Source organism: Dreissena polymorpha, chromosome 2 (assembly GCF_020536995.1).
Source record: "Dreissena polymorpha isolate Duluth1 chromosome 2, UMN_Dpol_1.0, whole genome shotgun sequence".
Lineage (NCBI taxonomy): Eukaryota > Metazoa > Mollusca > Bivalvia > Myida > Dreissenidae > Dreissena > Dreissena polymorpha.
In genome coordinates this window covers 15397356-15421984 of record NC_068356.1, presented here as the reverse complement: position 1 = coordinate 15421984, position 24629 = coordinate 15397356, and the positions used below count along the sequence as shown (strand labels likewise).

Genomic DNA, 24629 nt, shown 5'->3' with positions numbered 1-24629 from the left:
GGGCTATATCTGGACTGCAAGGGCTATATCTAGACTGCAAGGGCTATATCTGGACTGCAAGGGCTATATCTGGACTGCAAGGGCTATATCTGGACTGCAAGGGCTATATCTGGAATGCAAGGGCTATATATGGACTGCAAGGGCTATATCTGGACTCCAAGGGCTATATCTGGACTGCAATGGCTATATCTGGACTGCAAGGGCTATATCTGGACTGCAAGGGCTATATCTGGACTGCAAGGGCTATATCTGGACTGAAAGGGCTATATCTGGACTGCAAGGGCTATATCTGGACTCAAGGGCTATATCTGGACTGCAAGGGCTATATCTGGACTGCAAGGGCAATATCTGGAATCAAGGGCTATATCTGGACCTCAAGGGCTATATCTGGACTGCAAGGGCTATATCTGGACTGCAAGGGCTATATCTAGACTGCAAGGGCTACATCTGGGACGACACTTTATGCACATCCATTAGAACCCATTTTCTCAAAGTGTGAATTATATTGATTCACACACATTTTTATAACAGTTTCGCCAAAGGTTGAAAAGAAATGGAGAAAACATTCTGAACATACCCATGTCAGAGATTTTGTATATATCATAATATATGCATCAATGTATAAAGACACAAAGACGCAGGGTTCTGCTTTAAAGGAAACTTACACAAGTTAATGTTTTATTTTTATTAAGTCTTACATTCTGAATACAGCAACTCCCTTATCGATATGCCCAGAAACACAAAACATTTTTAATTAATACATTTTGAAGCGGCACTGGTGTTATGAATATGGTATCAACTTTTCCACCTGGAAATCCAGGGTTTGATCCCCAACATTTGATAAATCTTATAAAATACACCAGGTTCAATGGAAAATGACTCCAAAGTGTCTTTCTAAGCCCAGTGCTTTTGATGCAGTATATAACCGGAGATCAGACATACATCTTTCGAGGTCATCTGGTCCTCATTGTCAGGCAGGGTGGGGTGTGCTACGCTCTTACGGATGGGTCGAGGGGCAGGGTACTTCCTGAACACGCTCCCGGTGCCATCGCCCCCCTGGGACTTGCCGTTGTGGTCCAGGAAGAAGCTGGACTTCACAACACGCTTCTTATGTACACGCTCCAGTGGGTCTCTCGTTTCCTTGGCGGAAGCTGGCCGGATTTTTGATCCTTGAATTAACAATTTATTAATAACTAAAAAAGTCTGTAACATACACAGTCATGTGTAACTTTAGCCTTCTTTTAAATAGGCATAAATGTAAACAATGGCAAGTTAGAGTGTGCATATGTCATGTGTTTGCTGCTTATCAGTATCTAAGGGTTTGAATACTTTAAAACCTGAAACTAGTAAGAAAGGTCTTAATTTTATTTTGATTTTCTAAGGGAGTTCACATTCGTCAAAGTGAGTATATGAGTGGTATAGGTTTAATTTCTCTCCAAACAATATTTCTTAAGGTTCATTATTCCTTTATTAAAGAGGCTTAAATGCCTACCTATAGTAACATAAACAACAAAGTGTTAGCCCTGAAGCTCTTTGAGGAAATACAGAGCCTTCATCTAGTGGTTGATATGCTATAAATAAGTCATGTGCTGAGGAAACTGGGCTTGATGTATGTGTTCAGGCTAATCAGGAATAACTCTTTCTGCTTTAACTTGATTTTTGTTTTAAAAAGTCTTCCTTTACACAAGAAATTCCATAAAAGTAGAAAGTGTTGTCCCTGATAAGCCTGCAAAGGCTCATATGGAACAACACTTTACGCACATGCATTAAGCCAGTGTCCGACAAATCCATTGCCCGGAGCCCGGGGGCTACCGAAATTTTTCATCGGGCTACTGAAATTTTCCAGCTGACGCCCGCCGGGCTACTATAAATCCATAAGAGCGGTAGCCCGGTTTATTGACGGACATATGTAGAATAAACTCGCTGACCATGTGTTTGTACACTGTGTATTGCTTATAATCCGATAACAAAGTGCAATCAATTATCTAATCAGTCATCGATCACTTGCGGTAATGTCGTAAACAGTAACAGTGTATTTTAATCATCCAATCAGAATCAACATTTGTCGTCTGTTAATATTAATGGGAGCCGGTTGGATAGTTGGCGCACATGATGCGACTTCATTTCGCAGTATGGAATTCTTTGTTAACCGCAACAATGAGTAATACCGACAACGTTTTTGATGTCGTTAAATATCCAAGGACGCAAAACATTAAATAAATCAAAACAATAGCGGATTCTTCAAAACGGTAACGAAACCGAAAATGAAAATTAATAACAACGGTGTGAACGCGGTTAACACCTGCTAATTAGTTTGCATTGTCAATTAATAATTGGATTAATCGACTGTAAATCAATAATACCATATATGCCCGATTTATATTTTTAAAACCAAATTATGGGTGGGTAATATAGACGATAAGAGTCATAAACAAAAATGTTTGAAATTTTCTAAAGTGTCAAATGAATTTCGGCATATGGATCTATTTAAAGATATGATGAAATAAGCTCCAAATCAGGACCGTTGTATTGCAACATGCGTAAATCACCTGCCACGGTTTGCACGCGTTGTGTACAGCTATTTTAGGTTACAAAATTCTACATTTAATAAATGAATTTCTTTGTCCAGATAAAAAGCGCGCGAAGATTGGCGTTAGTGTATTTATTTGTGAATAAAAATTTCGTAGCGGGTACAACATGGAGATCATTTAATTTCCATTAAAAGTATCGTTGTGAATTTCAACTAAAGTACCGGGTTATCTCGCGAATTATTTGGCATTGACATTTCCTCTTAATAAAATATAGTGTAAACACGCTGTATCGTTACCGCTACGCTGTATCAGTTCCTTCATTATTGAAACAATTATTGTATTGTATACTGACTGCGCACAAGTGTCGTTACATACGGATGCAATACGTAAATTCGGACAGTACTTAAAGTCGGACACAGGTAAATAAATGATTTAATACTCTTGATTTCTTGAAACTCGGTATTTGTTGTTAAAAAGGGCAATTTCAGTCAATCGTATTGATCATCTAAACGCTATATTTACGTTTCCGATTTAACGTGCTGTCCGAATTTAGGTACACATACATGTGCACATACATGTTATATCTACATGCAGTATATGATTTTCTTTGGTACATTTACATTTAAGTACACGGTGCCTGTACTGTAACATTGATTTACGATATTGACTGTGTACATCAGACTACTTGCTGTATTATGTATATGTATGTATACATATTATGTATATGTAAATGAAGAAATAAAATAAAGATGAAAACCTGCCTTTTATCATTTTGTAGGAAAATTTTATGGGCTACCAAATATTTTTATTGGTAGCCCAGTGGGCTACCTGAAAAATAAGAAATTTGTCGGACACTGATTAAGCCCAATTTTTTAAGAAGAAGTCTCAAATTAAAACAAAACATTCCAGAACAGGGTCATACTCATAGGCAGCATAGACTCGCCCGGTGTTTTTGCACTGGAGGGTCGTTGACGTACATAAGGTGCCTCCATTGCATGGTTTTCTGCATCTTCAGCTTCGTACTGAAATACAAGGGACAAAATTGTCACAAAACCAGGTTTTCATTGTGAAAAAAAAATCTGATAAAGGGAGAAAACTCAAACTGAACTTTTGAAATGAACAAACAAAATTAACCCCCTTTGTAAGTTTGTTTTAAAAAAAAATCTATTTTTAGTCGTGGCGACCTTGACATTGGAGATATTGACGTGATTCTTTCGTGCGACACACCGTCCCATGATGGTGAACAAATGTGCCAAATGATTTTAAAATCTCACAATGAATGACATAGTTATGGCCAGGACAAGCTCATTTATGGCCATTTTTGACCTTTGAACTCAAAGTGTGACCTTGACCTTGGAGATATCGACGTAATTATTTCGCGTGACACACCGTCCAATGATGGTGAACAAATGTGCCAAATGATTTTAAAATCTGACAATGAACGACATAGTTATGGCCCGGACAAGCTTGTTCCGCCCGCCCGCCAACCCGCCAGCCAGCCAGCCAGCCAGCCCGCCCGCATTCGCCAATCTAATAACCAGTTTTTTCCTTCGGAAAACCTGGTTTAACCAGCCAGCCAGCCAGCCCGCCCGCATTCGCCAATCTAATAACCAGTTTTTTCCTTCGGAAAACCTGGTTTAAAAACCTGGTTTAAAAAACCTGGTTTAAAATCAGCCTAGTTCTGGGAAAACCGGGCTTAATGCAAGTGCATAAAGTGTCGTCCAACATTATCAATTGCAGTCCAAACATGCTTATCAGGAATGACACTTTCCGTCTAAATTGGATTTTGGCTTAGAGGAGACTTACTTAAAATGGAAAATTCCATAAAAGCAGAAAGTGTCAACCCTGCTTAGCTTGTCTGGTCTGCACAGGGTAATATGGGATGACACTTTATGCACATGCATTAAGCCCAGTTTCATAAACAAGAGGGCCATGATGGCCCTGTATTGCTCCACTGCTGAAAAAGGCTGAAACAAATATTCTCTGCATGCGCAAATACTTTAATATAAGGCCCTATTTAAGCACATGTACACTTTTGTGACCCCCTGGGCTGGGTCAAATTTAACCCCAGGGGCATAATTGAGCAAACTTTGTAGAGGACTACTATATCTTACTACATGTACATACAAACTGTGGCAGCCCTAGGTCCTAGAGTTAAGGATAAGAATATTTTAAAAGTTTGCATATAATAAGCAAGATATAAGCGTATATATGATGTTCAATTTTGTGACCCGCGGGTCAGGGTCAAATTTGACCCAAAGGGCATAATTTGAACAAACTTGGTAGAGGACTATAAGATGTTACTGCATACCAAATTTGGTAGCCATAGTCCGAATGATTTTCAACAAGAAGATTTTTAAAGATTTCACAAAATAGGTGCTTTATAAGCGTTTATTCAATTTTGTGACCCCCGGGCCAGGGTCAAAGTTGACCCCAGAGGCATTATTTGAACGTATTGGTAGAGGTTTATTAGATGTCACTACATACTAAATTTGGTAGCCCTAGGCCCAATGGTTATGGACAAGAAGATTTTGAAAGTTTTCACAAAATAGGCCTTATATAAGCATATGTTCAATTTTGTGACCCCCGGGGCAGGGTTAAATTTGACCTCAGGGGCATAATTTGAAGAAATTTGATAGAGGACTATAAGATGTCTCTACATACCAAATTTGATAGCCCTAGGCCCAATGCTTATCCCGAGAGTTCGAGATATCCGATAAGGCGTTTTCAAAGAAAAAATGAGACAAAAAATTAACTTGTTTTAACATCTATATACCTGCTAAGTGGTCTAACTAAAGCCGTCACTGTGTGGCATAATACTCTCCACTACCCTATCTATTACCTGATATATACACGTTTTTACGAGGCATGATTAAATTTGCTATTCAAATGCTTAAAATGACTTTTTAAGTGTTACTGAATTGCTTGAACACATGCTGTTATCATTTTCTTAACTGTCGAGTAAACATCCGGTAATGTTGCTATTTAAAGTTATGTTGCAATTGACGTCCAATCAAGACGAGGGTTTTTCATCTGAACATGCATGAATCATGCGTTAATATAGATAAAGAAGGAAAAAGTTGGGACATTGAGCTAACTTAGACATATCAAGAAAATCGAGATATCCGATGTCGAGATAACGAGAGTAGACTGTATCATTAATAAAAGCATATTTTTAGAATCTTTTACACGCTTTTTTTTTATCCCAGCTTTCATCCCAGCCAATTAAAGAAATGGATCATGCCTTCATTGTTTGCATTTTGTTTTGCAACAAAGTAAACCGAACACCGTATAAACACCTTTAAGTTTACCCTAAAATGCACCATTTAGGTCCCAAACATTTAAGTTGTCTTATACCATGGGAAGCATAACCAACGCTCCCTAGCCCCTCCATTAATTGCTTAATATTTTCAAGGGGAAAACAGTGACAGAGTAGTTAAATTTTACAACCAGGTTTACATGACACACAAATAATTAAAGCAACAATTACAGCTCGATTTTATGCAGGTTTTTTAATGATACACTAAGTACTAACGCTACTTAATAGCTAGCTGTCAAGAGATTCTTTATTTTGGACTGCATTCTGGGAAAACTGGGCTTAACACATATGGGTAAAGTGTCATCAGGGACAACCTCTTCTGCTTCTATGGGATTTCTTGTTTGAAGGATGACTCTTTTAAACAAAAATCCATTCAAGGCAGAAAGAGTAATTTCTGATAAACCTACACATACTTACTTTGGACGACACTTAACACAAATACACTAAGGCCAGTTTTCACATTTGGTCTACGAAAACAATACCACACTGATTGATTGTCACAAGAGCCCATCCACCCTTTTTGTGTGTCTGGATTACTGAGACAGGTGACTGATAGTTACCTTGATAGCAAGCTGTCCTGCAGGTGAGGGCAGTGCTGACTGTGCAGGTGTGGCCAGTGCAGGTTTTCTACTGGGTGCAGGCAAAGCTAGAAATTCCTCCGAGTGTTGCTAGAACAAGATGGGTGCAAGTCTATGTAGGGAGCACAATGACATAAAAAGTGGTGAAATATTCATAGAATCCTTTAAATTTTCACGTTTTGCTGTTGATAATTAATTTGTTATTGTATGTTATTCATAATTGCACTTGCATAAAAACTCTTTCTTTTTTAATATTCTATTATGATAATCTGTTATATGTCTTTAATGCATGGAGCCTTTGATGATGCATGGAGCATTTACAGAAATAAACATTTTTTTTAGATTAAAAATATTATATGTGAATAAGAAAGAAAAATAATGTGCACCCTTTACCAGATATGCATAAGAAAGACACATTTTTGGTTCAAAACTTACATATTTTTCTTTGTACTTTTTCTTCACATTGTCTATCAACATCTGGCACTTGCGTGAAAAGTTGAGACATTTGTCAACTTCGGTTGTAATCACTTGGATATCATCACTTTCAATGATACCTAGGAAAAAATGGCACACAAATATAAAGAAACTTTTGAGATGACACCAATTGTCCATTTAATTCTAGACATGTTTATATATTTGTTCATATTAGTGTGGTTGCAATATTAGAATGGAATTTGTTTAAAAAGTTTTTATTATAAAAGGGCTTAAAGATCCTGGGTCACTAAACTGAGACATGTAAAAACGAACAATACTGTGTAGATTTTCTGATGTTTGTGTAATACATTGTGCATGCAGTTTTTATCTTTTTTTATACTGTATTACACAGATTAAATGTGGTCTGAGAACTTATTAGAACAAATTTTATTTCGAATATAAACATATGAAAAACAAAGGTAACATAAACAGGGTTCAATTTTCACACAGATCAAGGTTGAAATAGCCTACCGGTCTCCCTGATCCAGTGAAAGCGGCCCCCACTGCAGTGTGCCAGGTTCCTCAGACTCTCTGCTGTGCTAGTGATGTTTGCGTACCGCCCAGGAATGGCCCCGTTGGCGTCATAGTCGTCCACGTTGAAGAGTATTGTGTGTAGCTTGATGTTGCGTCCGCCCGTACTCTCCTCTATGAATGCCTGGCACACGTTCACATCCTGGTCGGGTACGCCGCTGGTAAACAGGTACACACCCTCCGCATCTGCAGACAAAGACCAATATATTGCTTTATGTAAGGTTTGACAATTTGTTATGTTTTTTAATTATTGTGATTTTGGTCAATACCTCTTCATCTAGAGAAGAAAACACCAAAATGATCCACTTTAAACTTTTATTGTATTTTTAGTAAAAGGAAGTCTATCTTAGCAAAAATCCTGTTAAGACGGAAAGCGTCTTCGCAGATTTGACTGCAAAGGCGAATCTGGGATGACAATTTATGCAAATGCATTAAACCCGTTTGACAAGACAGGATCATATATAGTTTAAGATGAGGTTTTATTTTGATTTTATGATCACCAACCATTTTTGAACTGATATTTAGTAACAGCCTTCCCTCAAAGCTGCAGTGAGATGGACCAACAGAAATGTTAATGTTATCAAAGCTGCAGTGAGATGGACCAACAGAAATGTTAATGTTATCAAAGCTGCAGTGAGATGGGCCAACAGAAATGTTAATGTTATCAAAGCTGCAGTGAGATGGGCCAACAGAAATGTTAATGTAAAGGTTTGATCTTATGATCACTGATTGTTTTAAATGTGACTTGATCATGCTCTCTACAACTTGTTTTAAATGTGACTTGATCATGCTCTCTACAACTTGTTTTAAATGTGACTTGATCATGCTCTCTACAACTTGTTTTAAATGTGACTTGATCATGCTCTCTACAACTTGTTTTAAATGTGACTTGATCATGCTCTCTACAACTTGTTTTAAATGTGACTTGATCATGCTCTCTACAACTTGTTTTAAATGTGACTTGATCATGCTCTCTACAACTTGTTTTAAATGTGACTTGATCATGCTCTCTACAACCTTTGGGAGACCAACCTGACATTTTGGAATTCAAACCCAAACCTGACAAAGACTCATATATTTAACACTAGGCATGCAACAGGTTACAAAACAAGAAGGCCATAATGGCCCTGTATTGCTCCACTCTTTTTTATGCGAAAAAAACGTGCAATGCTCATGGGTTTAAATGTACTCAAGCATGTGACTTTCTCTTTCTATCCCTCATCCCACTGGGCGCTTAAAAGTTGGAAGGGTGAGCTTTTTTATATTATGGAAAAAGTTACTACTGTGTCAACTAAACAGACTAAAAAGGCTGAGAATTGTTGCACAGGTCCTTTGCTTATAACGTAGGTACATTTATCTCGCCAAAAGATATTGTTGTTCTTTCTATTTCACATATTTTTAGATGCTGAAGATCAAATCTACGCATTTGATTTGAAACAGATTCACAAGACCCATAGGAATCAAAATGCCTTAACCCTTTACCAAACGACAAATTTTGGACTTTCCCAATTTGAAAGAGGTTGCAGACGACAATTAATTTGTAATGGAATATGAAGGAAATGATCAGGTAGGGTAGAAATAATTGTGATAAAAGGAGAAATTGATCATCTTGAGCAATTTCTCCTTTTATCACAATTATTTATAAAGTTGTCAGCTATACTGGTTGTGTACGTAATTCCGGCCTGTACGTAAAAAATCGACCACCTGTGTTTAATCATTTTCATGATCTAAACACACATATTTTGATTATTTTTTTAACAATCAACTTGAAAACCAACCCTACTCTCAATATTTTGCTAATTAAAGACGCATATCACTGTAAACTGAAAAGTGGCCGATTTTTTTAGGTACAATAGCCCTGTGTTTTTTGGTTCATTTTGTTTTTAGTTAACATAAGATGCAGATTTTATTATTCTCTTTAAGGTTGAACAGTTGTTTTAGTATTTTAACCTGTTGCATCCTTAATAAAGACAAATAACAAGATCTTTGTCACAGACATGACATATACCCCCATATACTGCATTGACACAGAATATTTTGCATGCTGTCTTCACAAAACAAGAGAAGCTAATTTATGGCGATTTTAAAGAATTATTATGCCATTATCATTTATGGCCATTTTGACCTTTGAAGTCTTGAATTATTTCGTATGACACGCCGCTCAATGACTGTGAACAAAATAAATGTACAAAGTCATTTTAAAATCTCACAATGAATGACATAGTTATGGCCCGGAAAAGCTCATTTATGGCCATTTTTGACCTTTGAAATCTTTTGACCTCCAAGTGTGACCTTGACCTTGGAGATATCAACTTAATTCTTTCGCATGACACACCGTCCAATGATTGTGAACAAATGTACTGAGTAATTTTAAAATCTCACAATGAATGAACTAGTTATGGCCTGGACAAGATCATTAATGGCCATTTTTGACCTTTGAAATCAAAGTGTGACCTTTAACTTGGAGATATCAACGTAATTCTTTCGCATGACACCATCCAATGATTGTGAACAAATGTACTGAGTAATTTTTAAAATCTCACAATGAATGACATAGTTATGGCCCGGACAAGATCATTTATGGCCATTTTTGACCTTTGAACTCAAAGTGTGACCTTGACCTTGGAGATATCGATGTTATTCTTTCGCATGACACACCGTCCAATGATGGTGAACAAATGTGCCAAATGATTTTAAAGTCTCACAATTAATGACAAAGTTTTGGCCCGGACAAGCTCATTTATGGGCATTTTGACCTTTGAACTCCAAGTGTGACCTTGACCTTGAAGATATCCCAGTTATCCCAAGATATGACCCAGTTTTCCCGGAGTTAAGCTCATACACATAAAATTAGTGAGCTATTCTCGAATTGCAATTGATATTTAGCCCATCTTTGAACTACTCACTGATGTGGTGTGAGCGTTCCTCCTCGTTCTCCACACATTTTCTGAAAGCATCCAGGAAGTTCCTGCTGCCACCACACTGCAGGTCCAGCACCCACCTTCAACACAACAACAGCACAAAATTGACGCAGGATTCAGCAGAAGTACTTCTGAATCTTGTTCTTGGAAAACTGGGCTTAATGCATGTGCATAAATTGTGATCCCAGATTAGCCTGTGCAGACTACACAGGCTAATCTAAGAATACAATTTACATATATGAACTAAGCCCAGTTATATCTGAACAAGGTTCACCTTTTTGTTTGGGGGTTATTTTTGAAGAATTTACCTTTCCCACTGAAATTTCTATATATGACTTTGCCACAATCTTTTTAATTGGAGTGCTTAACACAGTATCTTGATTCTGCGATACTAACAGAACATTAATGCAGTATAAACTTGCTCCCATTGGCCAAATATATATAGGTGCATTATTCTTCACATATTTTTTGTTGTCAGACATAGGCTGTGGGACAAGCCTAATGACAAAGATGTTGACCTCCCCCCCCCCCCAATACATCTCCATGTACAACTGCTTACCTCCAGGCTTCCTGCAAGTTTTCTTTTGTTGGTTTGCACATGGTTGGTTTCCATGAAACAGCTATACTGCCAAATCTAAAATCAAACAGGAAACCACTTACAGACATTTGATGAAAACATTATTATTACAATGGATAATACATCTTTATGATGTTGTTAACGTTCCAATATGATTGAAAAATGGGTTAAGTGCATAGCATAATGACTAAAATGCATTTATTGACCTCTTTATAGTACACTGTTTTTGTGAAAAAAATCTTTAGGGGGCATTTCATACATTTTTACCTCAAATAATACAACACAATTGAGTACTTATGTGATTGTTTGATTAACAATACATGCCAGATTTGAGTGCTTAAGATTTTGACAGGTTTAGCATATTGAACATTTCAATATGAACACTTAGCGTGGTAAATTGAATGTTCGACCTAAATTTGTTTAGGCATGTTGTACTTTTATAAATGACATTAATAGCAAAGTTGCATTTTTGAGTTGAACATTATGAGAAACTTATTTGTGATGAAAATGGACAGTAAATAATGTAGAAAACCTTTGGAACAAAGCTTATCTCCAGCCATTTAATAATCACAGAAACAGCAAATCTGAAATGTGTTTTTTGGGTTGTTAACATGTAAAAAGACTCCAGATTTTGAACAGCGGTTCAAACCAAGAACTGGCGAATTGTGCCCGACACAAAAGAAACTGTATATTGCCAGTTTGACTCACGCAATTATGTTGAAGTAATCCTTGTTAGCCATCTGCTGTTCCATGAGAAGTCGAAGGGAGTGCTGGATATGTACGAGGTAATTCACGTTAGAGACTGAGAGGTCCACCAGTATGACAACACTGAAATCACAACAATTAAGCCTTGTTATGGGAAAACGGGGCTAAATGCATGTGTGTTAAGTGTCATCTCAAACGAGCCTGTGCAGCCCCATAAGAGAAAGTAACTCTTCCACTTCTATGGAATATTTGTTCAAAGGGGGTCTCTTCTAAACAATAATCCAGTGTATGCGGACAGTGTCGTTCCTGATTAGCCTGTGCAGACTTCACAGGTTACCTGGGACAACACTTTACGCACATGCATTTGCCCTGTTTTCCAAAAACTTAAGTCAATAAATCAAATAATCTTTAACAGGGCAATGTTTGTTCTTTATTTCCTGTTATTATTAACCGTATTACATGAATGTGAGAATAAAAAATCCCTCATTAACAAGGGTTATAACATTTATAAAAACAACACAACATGACAAAATTGTATCCCTTGAACGACATTCTGTGTGTATTAGTGTGAAAGCAAACAATACTGAAAGCCAATTATGACCTTCAAGAGAAAACATATAACATTTACAAAATTTCTTTAAAACAATTAATAGAATAATATTTATGATAAAATACCATCAAAATAAACTATTGAGGATTCTGTTGTTTGTTTAAAGGTCAGTTTCAATTTTTCAACAGTGTCTTATAATTAGCTGCTCACTTGCGTTCACAGACGGTGCCAAAGATGCGTCTACTGCCGCTGGCAAGCCAATCAATTCGACTCTCATACACGCTCACGGTGGCTGCCAGGTGCTTCTGGTACTCAAACAGCTGCGTCATGTCCACGTGTACGTTCTTCACTGTCCCATCATGCCACTTGAACTGCACCATGGCCTTCTGTTGACGTGACGATAACAGATTGTCAATACTCCAAATGCATGTATTTTAAACAGAATGTTATCATCTACATTATCTTATTCACAATGAGTACCTCCTTGATCTTTATCACCATCATAAACAAAAAAGTATTTTTGAATAAAAGATATATATATATAGTCACCATCAAATTACGACCACAATCAACGTATTAACATTGTTAGATCTTCAACAGTTTTTCATTTGTCATTTCTGAACTAACTAAAAACAGGAGATGTGTTTGTTAGAAACACAATGCCCCCTACTGCGCCGCTTTGATACATGTTTTTTTACCTTTGACCTTGAAGAATGACCTTGACCTTTCACCACTCCAAATGTGCAGCTCCATGAGATACAAATGCATGCCAAATATCAAGTTGCTATGTGAAGGGACATAGAAGTTATGAGCATTTTTCGAAACCTAAATGAGAAGCCTAAATGCAAATTGTGACAGAAGGACAGACAGACTGACAGTCCAATCACTATATGCCTTCCTTCAGGGGCATAAAAAACATTTTCATTGTTTAACAAAACTGTAAAATCATTTATATTTATTGGCATAAAATTGTGTTTTAAAATTCAAATAACTTTTTTTACGGTCACGTAAATTCTTGATTTTGGAAAGAAATCCATTTTTCAATTTGTTTGTGTTAAATTCATGGATTGGTCTAACCATACAATCAACCAAATTTGATGTCCCACGAATAAAAATGATTAAAAAGTATCATCAGCAGCAGCAGCCCAGATGGCAGGGTGTCAGTACCTCGTGGACCTGGGACTGGACTGCTTTCTTGATGACGGGGATGAACTCTTCTTTGTAGGAGTATGCGTTTGGTGCCAGCACTTGATACAGGTCCAGTTGTTTGGCTGAAATAGACCGGGAACCTGTATACAGATCACATCAATTAAACATGTACAAACGGAGAACCAGTATATAGATCACATCCATTGAACATGTACAGACTACATAAACAATAACAATATGCAATAACCACTCTGATACAGTGGCAGTTAATGTTTGTTCAACTGAATACCTTTCTAAACACCAACTTAATACATAAGTGTTAAGCAGTCAAGTTGTTCATTTAACCTGATTAATAAGTATTAACAGTAAAAAAATGAAATTTACAGTTAAATGATAGAAAGAAAGCCTGCCAATCTGTGTACCTTTCAAACCATGTTGTTTCACCCAGTCAAGTGAGGACTTGGGCTGGAACTTGGGTTCTTCAATCCTCAGTGGCTTATCATGACCTGGTGGACGGGGCAAGAATCTCGACTGAGGCAACTTCTGAACTTCTGTTGATATCTACATAGTCCATATAAATGGATGTAAACAAAAGATTAATGGTACAAAACATGGCACAGATGCAGAAAATGAAACCAACAATGCACTCATACTGCTTATGATGGGAACCAAAAAATACATCATTAATTATGCTAATGAGGGAATGGTGATGGAAAACATTTATGAAGCTAATAAAGGGGACCAAAGTACACCTAATTTTTCCATTACTCATTATGCTAACAATTGGAATCAATGCACACTCATTTGCTATCATTTATAATCCTAACAAAAGTGACCAAAGCACCCCTTGCTCATTTAACCAAATAAGGAGAAGCATACCTCATTCATGATGCTAATGAGGGCACTTCCCATCATTCCCTGACGCATGTCCTTGATCTTGTTGATGACATCCTGAGCTTTCTGGATCTCCTTCAGAATCGCACTGATATCTGTGCCCGTGTAAATCTGCTCCTGGATCATTAACAAAATGAAAGAGTTTTATTTTGTTATTTCATTAAGTTTTTTATATTGTTATTAACTATTGAAACAATTTAAATAGCTTATTTACAATCCATTTGTTGGAATAGATAGAGTCTTTTAGTACAACTATCTTGCTGGCTCATTAGTGTCATAACAAATATTTTTATTATGACCATAATAAACACATTCTGCATGTGTTCCAAAGATAGGCAAACAGATAAACTAAAGAACAGAGGACAATACTGTATATGTACTTTTTGAATTACCGATAAGAAATTAGATATCTAATAATTTTTTATCTAAGAGAATGAATAAATGTTGCAACAGATGTCAATCATTGTCTGAAATCCATTGTCATATTATCAAATCACCACATTTGTACATCACATGTTTAACTATTTGATAGAAAAAATTCTGGTGTATTATATTTAAATCAATAAAATTAATGGTAATAAATTAATCTTTAACCACAACTGGGGAAGTATATTAAAATAATTTGTGGCTAAATATTGATTTGTATTTGCTACTTCTTTAAAACTGAAAGACATTCAAGTTTTAAATGACATATGGTTTATTAAATTTTGTTGAAAAAATAAGAAAAATCCACTGTATAATATGATGATTATGAAAAGCCCCAATACACAAACTTGTTGGATATGGAGCTCTATTTTTAATCAGACTACAAAAAAGATCTTTTCCCATACAAAAACTGAAGATTGCACACAAATGTTGCCTTAAGAGTGTTCACACATTTTTTTAAAATTTAATTTGACTGTATGACCTAGTTTTTGACCCCAAGACCAAGTTTTAAACCTGGCACATATGTTATAAAAACAAACGTTCCAACAAAGTCTCATACAGATTGGGCAATAAATTTGGCCTTTAGAGAGCGAACAAGCTTTTTGCTTAAATTTGACCTAGTTTTTTTACTCCATTAAACCCAGTTTTATACTCGGCTGAGATTTTACTAGAAAGAAATTCTGACCAAGTATCATAAAAATTTGGCAATAAATGTTGCATCTTGAACATTCACAAGCGTTTTCCTTCATTTGACCAAGTTATACACCTCATATGACCAAATTAAAAATTCTTCAGAAACAATTCATGGCCAACATTCGGAAATGAGAGTGTTTACATGCCTATTTTTTAATTTGACTTAGTGACCTGTTTTTTTTGTAACCCTACATGAACCAGTTTCAAACTTGGTCAATATTTCATTGGAACCATTCTCTGACCAAGTTTTAATGAAGATTTTGCAATACATGTGGCCTCAAGTGTGTTCTTGCTGTTCTTGAAATTGACATAGGGACCTAGTTTAAAGAAACAAATGATTCAGATTCACACTCAGTCAAGATTTTATTGAGACAGTTATTCTGACAATTGATGGTGCATAACCCGAAATAAACGACATACAAAAGGAGTACACAAATGCACAACATTAGCACATTGTGTTCAGGTGAGCTAAAAAATCTACAGGAAATTCAGTAAATGAAAATCTTGGATACATGTATCATGTCAATCCATACTGATTTTTTCCTTTAAAACAGTATGTGTCAAGACTAATGACGATTTTGCCTGCACATGATATTTTTTAATGCAAACAGCATTTCCCTACTAATGACTCTCAATACCTTGCAATATTGGGGTGACAAATACTGATAACACATTATCTTAATGGTGAAAGCTTGCTGTTTCTTGCCATTGCATTAACTAACGGAAATAGCAAAATCTGATATAATAAGCTTACATCTTTCTGTTATTAGCAAAGGAAATAATAAAACGAGCAATATACCAAATGTATTTATAAAACAGTGATATAAATAGTGCTGACAATTTAGGAATAAAACATATTATATTGCAAAAACCCTCCACCTTTAATTATTTACAGAAGTCTTGGAAAATAACCGAATAGTCAAAATTTGGAAATAAATGAGGCCTCAAGAGTGTTCACTAGCTTTTCCTTTAATTTCATGTACTTGTGTTTGATCACACATGACCCAGTTTCAAACTAGGCTGAGATATAATTGGGAAAAAGTTTTTAACATGTTTCATGAACATTGAGGATGAATATGGCCTCTTGAGTATTTAAAAGTTTTTTCTATGACATAGTGACCTAGTTTTTGACCGCATGTGATCCAGTTGTTAATTTGACTGAGATATCATGGGACAAATGTACCGAACAAGTTACATAAAGAATTAACAATGCACTTTAGATCTAAAGTGTTTGCATGCTTTTCCTTAATTTGTTAGCAAGTTTTTGACCCCATGAGACCAAGTTTCAAACTCGGACAAGATAATATTGGACAAATGTTCTGACCAAGTTTTATTAAGATTGGGGAATAACTGTGGCCTCTAGAGTGTTCACAAGCATTTTCTTTAAATTGATATAGTTAACTATGTTTCAACCCCACAAAACAAAGATTTAAACTCAGCCCTGACAACATTGGGTCAAATGTTCTGAGTTTAAATAGTTGTATTATTACTGGGCAATAAATATGACCTCTTAAGTGTGCTCAAGTTTTTTTCTTGTATTTGCCCTAGATTATGATTCCTTGTGACCTAATTTCAAACTTGGCCAAAATATCATTAGGACAAGTATTCTGATCAAGTTAATATTGGAAGATTGGCCTTTAGAAAGTGCACAATCTTGTTTTTGAATTTAACCTAGTGACCTAGTTTTTTTTAACAAGACATGACTTAGACAAGATTGAACAAAAATGTGAGTCAAAGAGTTTACCATAGCCATATAAAGAAAACTGCTCCACCCACTGACGGTCATGTTTTTCAACAAAATGGAATTTTTTTCAAACTTCGACAAAATAATATTTAAACAAATATTGTGAGCAAGTTAATGATGATTATGTGGTGTATTTAGATAATGTCTCTACGCCACGCCTAGCGTAGCAACGCTCCGCCCCCAAGTTCTATATAACTGCATGTTGACATTTAATCTTGGTTAGTTAGTTGTTAGGCATTGATCACTTCTATCGTTGAATAAAGTAGCCACTGAAATTATATGCGTTACACTTTGTTTGTTTACCCAAAAACAACAAATTACACTAAAAAATTGACTTCTTAGGAGTTCAGGAGGTTTTATTACATTCATATACCAAGAAATTCTCCATCCATGTCAGCCATATTGTACAATTGGCCAGAATTTTTTTAAAAATTAGCTGCCATAAAAACAAATTTCTAAGCAAGTTCCATGATAACTGAGCCAAAAAAATGTGAATTTAAAAATGATCACACTTTTTTCTTTTCTTTGAACTAGTGATATACTGCAAAATCATTTTTATTTTGGTGACATTAATTTTGGTTGTTTTCATAGGTCGACCATTCCACAAATTTAAATTCCACAAACAATTATTGCCAAACTTTAATTTCTTATAGACCAATTATTTGTTGGAAAAAATAACTTTCATCTCCAGTGTCTTCCACAAACAAACATCCTGCCTTTGTATTTCAATGCATGGTGATTATAATAAACATGGGTAAGGTAGATAAGTATATAAGGATAAGCGCTAATTGCTAACATCCGTTATGCCCCAGTGTTTATATTTTTGTTTTTCTGGCTCTTTGTATTTTATCAGGTAATACATGGCTGATTGAAGACAATAAATGACATTATAAGATTACATTATGTGTATTATGTAGCTGTGACACATTATTTTTGATATATTTATAACCAGCTGAAAGGATGCTTAATCTTAAGGGTGCCATTTTTAAGTATAACAAAATTCATCAAAGTTTCTTCTGATCAGTACTTTTTTCAGAGTTACAGAATTCTGCTTTGCTAAAAAAATGAGACAGAAGGCAAACCTAGAGTCCCATTTAATTGAACTAATGTAGGGAACTGAAAAAATACAGGGAAAAATTTTGTACATGAAAAAAGCAAACATTCAGCAATTGCTGAAATAGTTTAATTTAACCAAAAATCAAGACATAATTCATTTAAACACATAAAGTTTTTTCAATAAAAAGCAATTAAAATGTAATGTCTTCAAGAACACCAAATTCCTTTAAAAACATAATTAAGCTTAGCTCTGAAAAAAAACAGTGCTTAAGGCAAGTGTGTAAAGTGTTGTCCCAGATAAGCCTGTGCAGTTTGCACAGGCTACTGAGGGATGACACTTTTATGGTACTTTTTGTTCAAATAAAGTCCCTTCTTTGCAAATAAACAGTTTAAGGGATAAGTGTTGTTGCTGAATAGCCACTGTGGACTACACAGGCTAATCTGGGATGACACTTTACACTCATGCAATAAAACCCTGTTTTTTTCAAAACAAGGCTCAATAAAATTGCAAGAAGTTTCAATTTCTTACTTCACAGCTGGCCGTGTAGCAGTGATATCTCCCGTGGGAGGCCTCCGCAATGCTCCTCAATGTCACCTGAAAGATTTTATGCCACATCAAAAAGGCATCTTGAAAGGACAATAAAACAACAGCAATTACAGTATTAATAGCAAAAGAATGTTCAGACAGCATTCCAGGCAGTTATCTTGACATGGAAATCATCTCTTTTTCTTAATGGCACCATTAGGATACACAACAAATTATTGGAAAAAACACAAGTTCACAAGTTCAAGTAAAATTAGTAGATTTCTCATTGTTGATCAACAAATCAATACATTTAATTGGAGTTCTGGTGAGCAGGATAAGTCCCAGAGGTTCAGAAGCCACACACCAGAGCGACAAAGAATTGTGTATTGGTTGATTAAGAGAGATAATGCACACATTACCGGTATTACAATTCTAAAATGATAAGACAAATATATTTTCAATTGAAATTATAATTATTTTGTACTCAGTAACTTTGATGTGACCAGATTCTCTATGCTGTTTGAATGAGTAGTTTTGTGATGATACATGCTATTTGATCTTTTTTCACAGGGCAATGACCCTTTATCAAAGTTAAGTGAAATTTCAAAAGCTGCCTGAGCACATAGAATGTAGAGCATACATACATTGGTGAGCTGGTTACTGCAGTCATAGGCCACACAATGGAGGGGAATGGACCGGCCCACTCCCATCTGGTAGATGTAATCACACAGAATGTCCGAGGCCTGGTCTGGACTGAACACATACATAGGAGTCGTGTTTAAAGAAAACTGGGCGTAATGCAAGTGCGTAAAGTGTCATCCCAGATTAGCATCATTTTCTCCTTTTATGGTATTTTTAGTTTCAAGGAAGTCCCTTGTTACAGAAAATCAAGTTTAGGTGGAAAGTGTTGTCCCTGATTAGCCTGTGCGGACTGCACAGGCTAATCTGGGATGACAATTTACGCACATGCATTAAGCCCAGTTTTCTCAGAACAAGACTAATATACATAGGAGCATTTAGCAGTCATTGCATGTGAACGTAGTGAAAAAAATTATGCAATAGAACTGAATGTAAACTAGGGATGGCAAAAGTATTCGAATATTCGAATATTCGATTGAATGGTCAGCATTCGAATAATAAAAATGATATTCGCAAATTCGCATTTTTATTCAAACGTAATTTCACCAATATTTAATGACCTGCGAACCGCTTACTAAAAAGCAACCGAAACCACCTGGGAGTAACATGTTTGACGCGACGTTCTTCGTGTCAAACTGATAACGCGGCCCGTATCAGTGATGATTGCGCAATGCAATATACACGCTCTAAGACTGTTGTTTGCCAATGGGGTGCCAATTAACGGTTTCAATTGACTGGCGAATATTAATTAAGTTTTGTGATCACAGTATGTACAGCCATTTAAATGTGTGTATTACTCAAATCGCGCAATGCAATATACTTACTATAAGAAAGGGCCCGAACTGTTGTTTGTCAATTAGGTACCAATTAAGGGCTTCAAATTACTTGCGAATAATAATTTAGTTTTTGTTATCACAGTTTGAACAGACATTTAAATAATGTGAATTACTCAAAAGTAACAGATGATATAAACTAAACAATCATCAAGGAATCATAATTCAAATCTGAAAATGCCACCAGCCCCTTCTGCAGTATGGAATACTTTACACGGTCTGTGGATAAGAAGACCGCAACGTGTTATGTGCGTAAACTTAGTTTTACATATGCGCGGTCTGCTACAAATCTGTGGAATCATTAAAAATTAAAATTCTATGACACGATGGTTTACATTCTATTTGTGCCCGATCACAGTATCGGTCATAGTATTAGTCGACAGCGATACAATTTTTCGATAGCAACGTTAATAAACAGCCTCGTATTTAGCAAACGGATATAACTTACAAACCAATGGAAATTAACACATAACAAGGTAAAATCAATCCAGCCGTTTTATGCGAATATTCGAATATTCGATTGAATGAATTTGCGAACATTCGAATACCGATATTGGTATTCGATGCCATCCCTAATGTAAACACAAAATCATACAATCATTATAAACAAATAAAAGACATGTAAACTTAGTTAGTTTGTCTACAAAATAATAAATGTATGTGAGTATTTTATTCATAATAAATGAACCATGTTATACAAAAAGGGGTCTTATGTCATATCTCTAGACGCAGACTTAAGGAATGTTAAGCAAAAGAAATAACATTTTGTGGCAGTCAAGAGCTCTGTGTATACAGATATCATTGCCATGCTACTTACACACTGCCCAACACTAGCATGATGGAGTCAATGTCCTTTAGTTTATACACATGCTTCATTGCCTTCAATAGATTACAGCCCCCTGTCGGCTTCAGCCGCATTACCCACTCCTTGGCTTCCTCAACTCTGAAACATCAGCAAAGAACGAGTCGCACTTTGGGAAAACTGGGCTTGATTCACGTGCAAAAAATTTCATACCAGATTAGATTGTTCAGTAGCATAGGCTACTTTGGTACGACTCTTTACGCCTAAACTGGATTTTTGTTAAGAAGAAACTTCATTAAAACAAAACAAAATTATAAAAATAGAAAGTGTTATCCCTGATTAGCCTGTGTGGACTGGCTAATCTGGGACTACACTTTATGCACATGCATTAAGCCCCATTTTCCCAGAGCAAGGCTCATTTAAAGATAAATGAAAGACATTCACATATAGTAGTCTAGAAAATTTCTTATTTTTTATTGTTTCAATCTGGTCTTTTAATATTCTTATTAACATTACGTATAAAAGTAAAAAAAAGATGTCTATATACTTAATAATTTGCCATCAAAGAGCAATATTTAAACAATTGACGCTATGTGCCTGCTCTGATTACATTCGAATGTTGACATCTCTGATCACAGGCCACAAGGGGTCAATGTCCGAGCCAAAGGACATCAGGAAAAGACCCTTCTTGCTTGGCAGCTGCTCATCTATCATGTGCTACAATCCCACAGCATGGCATAAGTTCAATAAACTCATATACATAATATCACAATAAGCACATTTGAGATGATAAACAAGACAATCTTTATAAGCGTGTACAAAAGACATCATCTAAAGGCATGAATTTTGTCACATTATAGGGAGTTATAAGTTACATCATTAAGAAATTTTAACACTATTAGAGACATTTATGTATATGTATAATGATACAAAAATTAAATTAAGAAGATAGTGTCTTAAAATAGCAGCCAATTAACATTCATATTACTTCAATACCTTAACTTTAAAGATAAAAAACAATACTGTACATGGAAGACAATATTGTTTGTTTCTATGTCTCATTTTTGAATATACTATAGTACCTGAATTTTAAGTTGAAGAACTAATAATATTAAAATATTTTAAAACAAATATTATGTAGATTCAGTAAACATAAGTTAGTCTGATAAAATCTGATGATATTTAATATAAGCTGATGTATCATATCAAACTGATTTTTCTTCAATTTATGTTTTATTGTTTTAAAATAAGTTTGAACAGAATGTTTTGCGGAAAGATTTCAAATGCTCAGTTCTAAATAGTTAACATTTTTCTATACACTGATATTAGTAGTCCTTACAATCAATGACTCTTGAAATGCAGTCAATCTTCCAAACCCAGTGTTGGCATCCGACGTGTCAACACAGACAACACACCTCTCTCCCTTCACATTACCAAATATCTGTAATAAGGAAAGATGAAAATTATCTTTAATCCTTGCAATTAAAAGACTTAATTTAATAACTATTTTCAGGTTGACAAAACAGTGATTCATCTCCTTTGGCATTGGAAATTTTTATATACAAGTTACTGGATTAAGTAGCAGAATGAAAATCTCACATCTTTTAAACCATAAACATCTATTTCCAAAATCTTGCTATACAAAAATATTTCATTACAGAATTCTCAAAATATAAAATTAAGTTGTACATACCCTTTTGCTGCCAGTTAAAAGCCACTTTATTCGTTTTGTGTAGGTTTCAATTGCACTACAACAGAGAACATAAGACATTATGTTTTAGCAAATCACCCAAGAAATAAGAAAAACAACCTAACAGTATTTCAATTTTGTTCAAAAATAACTTGAGCTTTGTCACAGACATGACGAATACCCCCACATGCCGCATTGACACATAATATTTTGCATGTCATCTTCACAAAAAACAGCGGACACCATGCTCAATTTTTAAAACGCACTTAGTGACCCCTTGACCTAGTTTTTGACACAGAAAGGCCCATGTTCTAACTTGGCCTTAAGATCATCTCCAAAAAACTTCTGACCAAGTTTGGTGAAGATTTGATGTAAACTACTTAAATTAGAGAGGACACCATGCTGAATGTTAAAAAACGCACTAAGTGACCCCGTGACCTAGTTTTAGGCCCGGAATGACCCATGTTCAAACTTGTCATAGAGATCATTTAGATAAAACTTGTGACCAAGTTTGGTGAGGATTGGATGAAAACTACTTGAATTAGAGAGCGGACAACATGGTGAGGTTTAAAATGCACTAAGATACCCCGTGACCTAGTTTTTGACCCAGCATGACCCATATTCAAACTTGACCAAGACATCATCTAGATACAACTTCTGACCAAGTTTGGTGAAGATTGGATGAAAACTACTTGAATTAGAGAGCAGACAACATTGTGATGTTTAAAACGCACTAAGTGACCCCGTGACCTTGTTTTTGACCCGGCATGACCCATATTCAAACTTGCCCTAGACATTATCAAGGTACAATTCTGACCAATTTTGGTGAAGATTGGATAAAAACTACTTAATTAGAGAGCGGACAACATGGTGAGGTTTAAAACACACTAAGTGACCCCATGACCCAGTTTTTGACCCGGCATGGCCCATGTTCGAACATGACCTACACATCATCTAGTTACAACTTCTGACCAAGTGTGGTGTTGATCGGATTTAAACTACCTGAATTAGAGAGCAGACACCATGCTCAATGAGTAAAACGTACTAAGTGACCCTGTGATTAGTTTTTGATCTGGCATGGCCCATGTTCGAACTTGGCCTTCAGGTCATTTAGATAAAACTTCTGACCAAGTTTGGTGAAGATCGGATGAAAACTACTTGAATTAGAGAGCGGACAACATGCTGAATGTTTAAAACGCACTAAGTGACCCCGTGACCTAGTTTTTGACCCAGCAAGGCCCATGTTAAAATTTGGCCTAGACATCATCTAGAAACAACTTCTGACCAAGTTTGGTGAAGATCGGATGAAAACTACTTGAATTAGAGAGCGGAAAACATGCTGAATGTTTAAAAGGCACTAAGTGACCCCGTGACCTAGTTTTTGACCTGGCAAGGCACATGTTTAAACTTGGCCTAAACATCATGTAGATACAACTTCTTACCAAGTTTGGTGAAGATTGGATGAAAACTACTTGAATTAGAGAGCGGACACTTAATACAGACCGACAGACAGACCGACTGACCAACAGACAAGTTCACTCCTATATATCCTCCTAAACTTCGTTTGTGGGGGTATAATGACTGGAACTGTGAAAGAAATTCTGCCACAAAGCCACAATTCCAATCACTTAAGAATTTCTAAAAAAAAACAACATACTATTCTAGTGTACATTCCATTAAATAAGTCAAGTGGTTCTTACATAAAATAAAACATTAAAGTAAGTTCTTTCCGAAGGTGTATATTTCTATTATATTATGAGAGAAATATCTTGAAATTAATTAAATTAGAAAATCAGAAATCAACTAGATATTCAACATTAACTTACAGGTTAAGTTTGTATTCAAATTCGTTAACATCGTAAGCATCAAACTGGATATGTTGTTTCGGTTTGCCAGTCTTCAGGTCAGGTTCTAGTCTAAAAACAACCAAAGTTACTTTGTTTTTCTTGTATATAACTGGAACTGAAGTTGATAATGTTGATAGCTTTGTA

At 35.7% G+C, this 24629-nt stretch overlaps 1 protein-coding gene and 1 long non-coding RNA gene across 3 annotated transcripts in view; one reads left to right on the top strand and one right to left on the bottom strand.

Annotated features, from left to right (window-relative positions):
* LOC127865980 (von Willebrand factor A domain-containing protein 3A-like) overlaps positions 1 to 24629 on the bottom strand; it is a 50575-nt gene that overhangs the window by 15050 nt on the left and 10896 nt on the right. For both annotated transcript variants that reach the window (XM_052406138.1, XM_052406139.1), the window contains exons 5-23: positions 24465 to 24554; positions 22642 to 22696; positions 22288 to 22389; positions 21559 to 21665; positions 20964 to 21089; positions 19319 to 19427; positions 18678 to 18743; positions 14215 to 14346; positions 13758 to 13896; positions 13354 to 13457; positions 12397 to 12572; positions 11640 to 11759; positions 10914 to 10988; positions 10340 to 10434; positions 7374 to 7619; positions 6864 to 6982; positions 6411 to 6518; positions 3454 to 3553; positions 943 to 1169 (exon numbers count right to left, since the gene is read on the bottom strand). In XM_052406138.1, coding sequence (XP_052262098.1) covers positions 943 to 1169; positions 3454 to 3553; positions 6411 to 6518; positions 6864 to 6982; positions 7374 to 7619; positions 10340 to 10434; positions 10914 to 10988; positions 11640 to 11759; positions 12397 to 12572; positions 13354 to 13457; positions 13758 to 13896; positions 14215 to 14346; positions 18678 to 18743; positions 19319 to 19427; positions 20964 to 21089; positions 21559 to 21665; positions 22288 to 22389; positions 22642 to 22696; positions 24465 to 24554 — 2296 coding nt within the window. The remainder of the gene's footprint in view (positions 1 to 942; positions 1170 to 3453; positions 3554 to 6410; positions 6519 to 6863; positions 6983 to 7373; positions 7620 to 10339; positions 10435 to 10913; positions 10989 to 11639; positions 11760 to 12396; positions 12573 to 13353; positions 13458 to 13757; positions 13897 to 14214; positions 14347 to 18677; positions 18744 to 19318; positions 19428 to 20963; positions 21090 to 21558; positions 21666 to 22287; positions 22390 to 22641; positions 22697 to 24464; positions 24555 to 24629) is intronic.
* Positions 11553 to 12730, top strand: LOC127865981 (uncharacterized). Its single transcript, XR_008042837.1, has 2 exons — positions 11553 to 11716; positions 12409 to 12730. It is a non-coding gene; the product is annotated as an uncharacterized LOC127865981 (long non-coding RNA).